This window comes from Liolophura sinensis, chromosome 2, assembly GCF_032854445.1.
Source record: "Liolophura sinensis isolate JHLJ2023 chromosome 2, CUHK_Ljap_v2, whole genome shotgun sequence".
In the NCBI taxonomy this organism is placed as follows: domain Eukaryota; kingdom Metazoa; phylum Mollusca; class Polyplacophora; order Chitonida; family Chitonidae; genus Liolophura; species Liolophura sinensis.
Window position 1 is genome coordinate 12757357 of NC_088296.1, and position 9090 is coordinate 12766446.

At 53.8% G+C, this 9090-nt stretch overlaps 1 protein-coding gene across 1 annotated transcript; it reads left to right on the forward strand.

The window, feature by feature from the left end:
• Positions 1–6584: 6584 nt before the first annotated feature.
• LOC135462497 (uncharacterized protein F54H12.2-like) lies at positions 6585–8155 on the forward strand. Its single transcript, XM_064739723.1, has 2 exons — positions 6585–7754; positions 7958–8155. Exons 1-2 carry the CDS (start codon positions 6585–6587, stop codon positions 8153–8155), a joined length of 1368 nt encoding a protein of 455 aa, XP_064595793.1.
• The last annotated feature ends 935 nt before the right edge of the window (positions 8156–9090 follow it).

A 9090-nucleotide genomic window follows, 5' to 3' on the forward strand; every position in this document is an offset into this window, starting at 1 on the left:
GGACCAATCAGCGTGCGAGAAGAGGTTACGTAAGAAAAAACGAACCAATCAGCGTGTGGTGAATTTCCGCGTGGATAGGATAAAAGCCGGTGAAGACAGCGACCGGAAGCCTCAGACGCACCTGACGCTCTACCGGCCTGCCTGCCTGCCTGCCTCCCTGCCTGCCTGCTGACGACCCAACCTACTGACCTGCCGAAAGAAGAGAAGAGACTTCTACACGACCTACCGACCTACCTGTGCCTACCTGTCTACCTGCCTACCTGCCTGGCGAGATGAAACGCTCCACCACCGTGAACCCCCTGCATGCTGCCATCAGGATGAAACGCTCAGCGTCTGTACCTGCCCGGCTATCCACCATAGCCGAACAAGAACAGCCTCCCGAGAAGAAGAGGAAGGTGTGCCTGCCCTTACCCAGCGAGGTTCTTGCCAAATTACAGCTGGCCTCCTGGCTGTGGGTGGGGGTGTGTAGAGACGAGACGATTGAGATTTGCCAATCACCGACAGACCCGAACGCTCCACCCAAACGCGTCAGGCTTGACGGGGTGGGGTGGACTCGGCTCAAGACCCTGGCTGCTGATCTACCTGAGGCGGGTTTACCTGTGCGGGAGCCACTCTCCAACGGGTACTTTCTGTCCACGCTGAGGAACTCGGAGGGTGTTCTGTACGTTCATGTGAAGAAATGGCGAGCCTACCAGCCGAACGGTCGACTCTACCCGACGAGTGAGGGTATCACGCTCAAGTACTGGACTTACTGGCAAAAACTAGTCCAGGCCATCCCCGACATCGACGCCTTGGTGCTGATGGTGATCGAGGCTGGTGATAACGATGACATCCAAGAGTCCCAAGAGCCCCAAGACCTCCAAAAGCCGGGGATGGAGATGGGGATGATGGAAACGGAGGAGGAGGGGAAGACTGAAGAGACTGGAGAGACTGGTGAGATGGGCGGTGAGGTAAATGCTGCTATGAGTGCTGCTTTAACCGCTGCTGTGACGGCTGCTGTGACGACTGCTGATGGGGAGACTGCCGATGATGCGACTACTGCTGCTACTGCAACCCCCAGCATCCCCGACATCCCAGTGGAAAAGGTGGAAAAGGTGGAAAAGGCGGACCCGTTAAACCCTGAGCTTGAGACGGCGCTAACAGCCTTGCCGTGGCAAGCTTACGATGTAGCTCTCCAACCTCACCTGGTGCGGAACTCAGCCTACAACTACTCCAAGACCAGTCAACCCATACATAGTATGTTTGCGGATGGTAGGGTGAACGGGGGACTCGTCCCACGTTAACAGAGGTCTATCAACGCTCCGTGTTACAGACCTGTACATTGCTGTAAAAAATAATAATAATACTGTTACCTTACTATGGAATCCATCCCCGGTTTTTTTGTGTTTTCTTTTTATATGGACTGGGTCAGTGTGTCAGTGTGTGTCAGGCTAGGGCCACTCTATACTATATATAGGCGATCTGAGGTGGGTTCACTCATTACACACAACAGACACCAAGCAGCAAAGGACGACGTGGCGGACTATGCCTCGAACGAAAAAAAAAATCAATCACGCCGGGCCGTGGTTCAAACCCGATCGATACCGCTCTCCATGCTTTGTATTACAACCCGGACAGTCCAACGGCTTACAGCGGGGTTCAACCCCTGCTCAAGGCAGCTCGACAACAGGGACTCAAAGTGAGTCGAACCCACGTGTCGGCTTGGCTGGCTCAGCAGGACACGTACACACTCCACCGGCCTGCACGCCGCCATTACCCGCGTAACCGAGTGGTGGTTGGGGGTATGGACAGTCAGTGGCAGGCGGACCTGGTCGACATGACAGCGTTCGCCAAAGAGAATGACAACAACCGTTACCTACTGACCTGCATCGATGTCCTCTCCAAGTATGCCTGGGTGATGCCACTCCGGGCCAAAACCGGGGCTCGTTTGATCGAGGCATTTCAACAGATTTTCAAGACGGGTCGCCGACCGTTGTACCTGCAAACGGACGAGGGGAAAGAGTTTCTGAACAGACCGTTTCAAGCCTTTTTAAAGGACAAAGGGGTGTTTTTCTTTCACACGTTTAACGAAACCAAAGCCTCTGTGGTAGAACGGTTCAACCGCACTTTGAAAGGTCGCATGTACAAATATTTCACCGCTCACAACACTCGGCGATACCTGGACGCCTTACCGGCGCTGGTTCGCGGTTACAATCAAGCCTACCACCGAAGCATACGACGAGCCCCTATCGAAGTCACCCCCCAGAACCAGAAGGAAGTCCGACAAGTCTTGTACGGTCCACCCACCGCCAAACGTTCGGTCCACCGGTATCGGGCCGGTGATCTCGTGCGTATCAGTAAAGTGAAAGGGAAATTTGAAAAATCATACCTGCCAAATTGGAGCACGGAAATGTTCCGTATCGTCCGCTCCCACCGTCGACAGCCTGCTGTGTACACACTGGAGGATTTGAACGGGGACCAATTGCTAGGGACGTTTTACGAAACCGAACTCCAACCGGTGACAGCCGCGGTGGATAAGTTTTATCAGGTGGAGAAGATCTTAAAAAGGGAGCGGCGGCGAGGGAAACTGTACTATTGGGTGAAGTGGGTCGGTTATCCACCCAGCTTTAATTCTTGGGTGCCGGCCACGGACGTGAAACGTATTTAAACCCGAGGCTAACGGGGTCGCTACCACTTCCGACTGACCTGCCTCAGGGGATGGATCGGTGTATACAAGGCTTGCGCGAGAATAAAGGGACCGTAGCAGCCGTACTGGGCGTTCTCTTGTACATCGGTGCTTTAGTGGGTGGATTGGCTGCGGAACTCAGCCTACAACTACTCCAAGACCAGTCAACCCTGCAATATCTACGAGGACAATTGAACAAGACGCGTTTCCGCTGGATTGGGACACCTGTATCGCCACCCCAACCACCGTCAATTGCCCGTCCGTTTGACAATACCGAGAACGCCGCCACTGCCACTAGCGCCATTACCCCGAGCTGGGATCGAACTCCCACGACACAACCCTCCACACCCTCCACAACCACACTACACCGACGATACCCACTCTCCTCAAACTCCTCAAACTCCTCAAACTCTTCACCCACCCCTACTCACCCCACCACACCAATACCTAGCATCATTTCCACACCTGTCTATCTACCCCCTAACACAACACAGGTAACACAGGTAACACAGGCAAGACAGGCAACACAGACAACACAGGTAACACAACCAACGCAGGCAACGCAGGCAACGCAGGCACCATCACCTGCCGTCACTCCCCCCACTATCCATCACCCCCACCCGTACGACGATCGAAACCGCCGACGGAGCTAGTTCTACCCATGGACACGCGATGGGAGCATCCCTTTATTTGCATTGTCAGTGGCCCGACGGGATCTGGGAAGTCTGTGTTTGTGAAACGGTTAGTGGAACACGCTCCAGCTCTCATTCATCCACCCCCACAACGCATCGTCTGGTGTTACGGGGAGTGGCAGCCATTGTACACCACGTTACCTCACGTTCGATTTGAAGAAGGTGTGCCCAGCCCGTCCAGTTTCGACCCGGGGGAGCGGACGTTAGTCGTCGTGGATGATTTGATGGCTGAAGCCGACGATCGCGTGACAAAATTCTTCACCAAAGGCAGTCACCACCGCAATATCAGCGTGGTGTACATCGTGCAGAATTTGTTTAACAAAACCAAAGACCATCGGACCATCAGTCTCAACGCACACTACTTGGTGCTGTTCAAAAACCCGCGAGATGTATCCCAAATTACCACGGTCGCTAAACAAATGGCTCCAGGGCGGACACAGTACGTGCGCGAGGCCTTTGAAGATGCCACGGCTGAACCTCACGGGTATTTGCTGGTGGATTTCAAGCAAACCACACCCGATCACCTGCGACTTCGCACCCACATTTTCCCCGGGGAGATTCAACACGCCTATCTCCCCAAGTCATAACACCAACTTTGAACCTACAATCTACCACATCAGTTTGTTTTGGCTGGCTGGTTGGTGGGTAGGCTGGTGGGTGGGCTGGCTGACGTGTCAGCTGACGGACTGGTAAAACAGTGTATTATTGCGGCGAGCGGTGACTAGGTCAGTGTGTCAGTGTGTCATCATAAAACTTTGAACACACAGTCTATCACCTCAGTTGCTCTCACGACGACGACCCGTGATGAGGTCACACCGTCTCCAACGTTACGGTCCCTTATTAACCCTACTCGCGCGAGCCACCCCCTCTATTCGTCAGGCTGTGCTGCGGGGTAACGATCCAGGATTACTCCGGTGCTTGTGTGAATGTGCTAAGAATGTGTTAAGTGGAAACGTCCCACTCTCACCGGCTCAGAAGGTGAAGTTACAGCGACACAAGACGGGTCTTCGCACTTTGGTGAAGAAAAGTGTTCCCCTGCATAAGAAAGGACGGATTGTTCAACGTGGTGGATTCCTCCCACTGCTACTCGCTCCCCTCCTCGCCAAAGCCATTGTACCAGCCGTTCTCGGGGGTGTTGTCGGCGGTGTCGTTAAGGGTGTCACTAGTAAGGCTATAGCTGGTGGTAGGTAATGCAGCACGCCAAGAAAATGGCCTTGGTCCAGCCACGGCTCTTAGAGACGCTCACACGACCTTCACCTCCAGCCCACCCACCCCCAGCCTACCCCAGCTCCCCATACCCCGTCCCCAGTACAGTGAAAGCCCTCAACACGCTCGATCAAGAGATGGCCTCGATCCTCCACGAAAGGACTCTCTCGGACGAGGAGAAAATACAGCGATATCACCACACTCTTCAACGATACCGAACGTTTCAAGATCAATACCAAATCGGGCAGCGACCGAGTTCGATCCCACCTCAGGCCAAATCCACAGCCAGTCGTTTTTTGAGCGAGGCGGATAAGGCGATGCTAGACACCCCGACCCAAACCCTTCATCCTACCACCCCTACCACCCCTACCATCCCTACCACCCCTATCCCCTCACACGAGCGCTCAATACCCCGGGATCACTACCGGGCTTGGGTGCGGGAAAAAATGAGCACACCCGCCGAGCTGGGGAATCCCCCGACCGAGCTGGGGAATCCCCCGATCGCCAGAACCCCGACCAGCCAACATAAAAAAAAAACCAAGCCCTCCACTACCGCCTCTAGTTCCACACACACTACACACACCACACACACCACACCAAAGCGACCCAAGAAGACGCGACGAGGCCAGCGACCCGAACTCCGACCCGCTTCATCTATCATACGCCCGCTCAGGTGGAGTCCCTATTAATTAAATACAGGCAACAGAGGACAAAACGATCAGTCCACTTGAGGGAGATCATCTCACCCACACCATGTTTTACGTGACGCTACCCAGTAACAGCTCGCTGGACTACTTCCCCAACAATACCTTGACGCGTTTCACCACCCAATTACCCCGCCCCATCCATTTGACATGTGACTGGGAATGTGGGCTGGTCGAAATACAGTATCCCCGGACCTGGTTTAACGTGCGGGCAGGTGAAGTGTGGTATACCATAGACTCCCCAAAGGACTCGCACCACGCTACGCATAAGCTCATATTACCAGCCGGCTACTACCCGACACCCAAAGACCTGGCCTGGGGATTGACCAAATTGTTAAGCGAGACAGAGATCCGCGATCTCCAGGAGCACGCCGGGGACTTAACGTTTGAGTTCGACGATATGCAGCGGAAATACAGCGTGCGGTTTGAGAAACCACTGGGGCTTGGTTTCAGCCCACGGCTAATGCAACTCATGAATTTACCGTACGGATGGCTCATGGGACCGGCGGACCTCATGTATGTCGGTGCCGAGGATTTAACGATCAGCACACCCACGCTGTACGTGTACACAGACATTATCGAACCGCGTGTGGTGGGGGACACGTTGGCCCCGCTGTTGCGGACGGTTACCACGGAAGGGCAGTATGGGGAGCACGTCTCCAAGACTTTCCAACACGTGGAATACATCCCCGTGCAGTCCAAACATTTCTCGACGGTGGACATTGATATTAGGGACGACACGGGTCGACCGTCGCATTTGAACGCGGTAAAGTGGTGGTGACACTTCACTTTCGACAGCGGCGTGCTTTACCCTTGCAATAATGGCATCACAGCAGGCTTACATCGACTATTACACCAAACAAGCCGGCGGAGGTGGGTTACCTGTGTTTCGGGGTGTGGCTGTCCAGCGCGGTCACGGTTTGCTGGGTGGTCTCACCAAACTCCTCCCACAACCCTTGTTAACCTCGCCGGCTGTGAAAGCACTGGGCAAAACGGCGTTACGAACCGGACTGCAAGTCGTGGGGGACATGCTGAGTGGGGGCGTGTCACCACAACAGGCTTTGAAACGACGCGGTTTGGCGACTGGAAAACAGCTGCTGGTCAAAGCTAGTCGCTACGCCCGACAGCGGTTACTGGGTGAGCCTATAAAACGGAAGACACCGCGCGTCACGCCCACTCCTCACCGACACGTGGGACTTAAAAGACGTGCCGTCAAGCCCAGAAGAAGACACATCAAAGCTCGAGCCACATCGAATGCCCTGAATCCACCGGATATTTTCAGCTAAACACACACGCGCACGCGCACATACACAAGCCATGGTTCTTCCCCACCCGGAATGCTGCCCGTCCGTCAGCAGTGAGTTTGATTTGTGGACCTTACCCCCGACCGACACCAGCGTTCGAGAAGGCCGCTGGGATGCTTACAGCCCCATCGCCAGCCTGAGTGATGTGGGACCTGTAGAATTTGTCATCACCAACGCTGACGCAGACACTTACTTGGACTTGGCCAACACCATGCTGTACGTGAAGGCAAAAATCCTCAACGGGGACGGGACGGCTGTGGCGGCTGACAAGAAGGTGGCTCCGACTAACCTGTGGATACAATCCATGTGGCGACAGGTCGACGTCTCCCTGAACGATAAACTCATCACGCCGTCCACCAACATGTACCCATACCGGGCTTACTTGGAGACATTGTTGTCTTACGCTAAAGAGGCTAAAAAGAGCCAGCTGTCTGCTGCCTTGTGGTATGCGGACACCCCAGGAAAGTTTGACACGATGACTGACACCAACGATGGGTTTGTCGATCGGCTGGAGTGCACGGCTGAAAGTCGGTCGGTTGACATGCTGGGTCGCCTGCATTGTGACATGTTCCTGCAACACCGACACCTGCTCAACAACGTCACGGTCCGCATCCGTCTCACCCCGGCTAAGGATTCGTTTGCTTTGATGTCCGATGAAGCCGCTCCCGGCTACAAGACTCGCTTGGAGGAGGTCTTGATCTTTGTGCGCAAAGTGAAAATCACCAGCGGTGTGCAACTGGGGCATTTGAAAGCCTTGGCCAAAGCGCCTGCCAAGTACCCAATCCGCCGCGTGCTGACCAAGTATTTCTCTGTCCCCAGAGGTCACACCCTCATCAATGAACAAAACCTATTTCTGGGCAGCATACCGACACGTTTAGTGGTGGGGTGTGTGAGCAACAAGGCTTTTGACGGGGACTACACTAAAAACCCGTTTCGTTTCCGACACTACTACACAAACTTCGTCGCCTTGTACGTCGGCGGTCGTCAGATTCCAACCAAGCCCTTGACACCCGACTTTGAGAACGAGAATTTCATCCGCACGTACATGAACCTCTTTACCCACACGGGGAAAGCGTTCCACGACGAGGGAAACAATATCAAGCGCACCACATTCGCCGAAGGCCACACGCTGTTTTGTTTCGACTTGACCCCTAGCCTCCACGATGACCACCAACTGAACCTGGTACAAAAAGGGGATTTGCGCCTGGAGATGCGGTTTGCCAAACCACTGCCGGAAACCATTAACGTGGTGTGCTACGCTGAATTCAGCAATATCATAGAAATAGACCAAAGCCGAAACGTGCTCTTCGACTTCGCCAGTTGAACAGCCCAAAACAACAAACAACAACATGGACACGGTACAATTGCGACGTGTGCTACAAACAGACGTGTTTACCCGGGGTGTGGTGGGGGGAGGAGGTGGGGTCTACCCTCAAGATCATCTCCCCTCACTCCCCTCACGCCCCTCACTCCCCTCAAGCCCCTCACGCCCCACCCCTAGGATCCCCTGGACTCCCTGGGCCTGCATCATTAACACAGACACGTGCCTTCGCCCAGGACGACATTGGGTCGCCGTCTTCATAGACCAGTGGTCCAATCCACCCCATCTCCGGGGCGAATACTTTGATTCCTACGGACTCCCACCCCTCTACCCCGATATCACCGCTTGGCTTAACCGGGGAACACACCACTGGACGTGGAACGATCGGCGGCTGCAGAGTCTGGACACGACCGTGTGCGGTCAATATTGTGTGTATTACTTAACCCAGCGAGCTCGAGGCCGTCCCATGGATGCTATTGTACACACGTTGGACACAGCGTGCACGACCTACGATAATGACTTACGGGTGTTCGATTGGGTGGATCGTCAGTTTGGGATTCATCCCTCGTTTTTTTTTTCACACCCATGGACTGTAAAACATACATCAAATAACATTCTTTCTTTCCAGTTCGATGTGTTATGCATTCCACGTTCTTGTTTTCCCTGTTCGACCTGTTACCCCATACAGTATGGAATAAAATTAAAAAAGAGACTATGAGACTCACATACCGTGGTGGTTTGACTTTTTTCTTTATTATGATGAGTACCACAACAGCATGCAGGCCAGCTATACCACACTGACACACTGACCCAGTCACCGCCTTCTACATCTGCATACATTGTTGCGTCATACATTGTTACCAGGCCGTCTGCCGTATACCGGCAAGGCGCCGCTCGGCAACAATGTATGACGATGTAGCAGGCACGGTAAGTCGGGTCAGTGTGTCAGGCTATTACGGCTGCCGGCCCGCCGCCCCCCGCTAGGCGTTTTTAACTTTTTCACATACGTACCACTGCGAATGATAAAACACATGAAAAAAATTGTACAATTTAAAAAATGGGAAGACTGTGTCTGGTGTGGGGCTTCTTTTCTTTCTTTTTTTTTTTTTTCTTTTTAGTGCTTAGATTGAGAAAGTACTCTTTCGGGAAGAGTTGGTTGGCCCTGAAAAGGGCCGTGGGAAGTGTCACAAGAGCACAA

Coding starts and splice junctions, on each gene's coding strand:
- LOC135462497 (XM_064739723.1), top strand. CDS start 6,585: ATGGTTCTTCCCCACCCGGAATGCTGCCCGTCCGTCAGCAGTGAGTTT. Junction 7,755..7,957: donor ATGACCACCAACTGAACCTG/GTACAAAAAGGG, acceptor TGCTACAAACAG/ACGTGTTTACCCGGGGTGTG.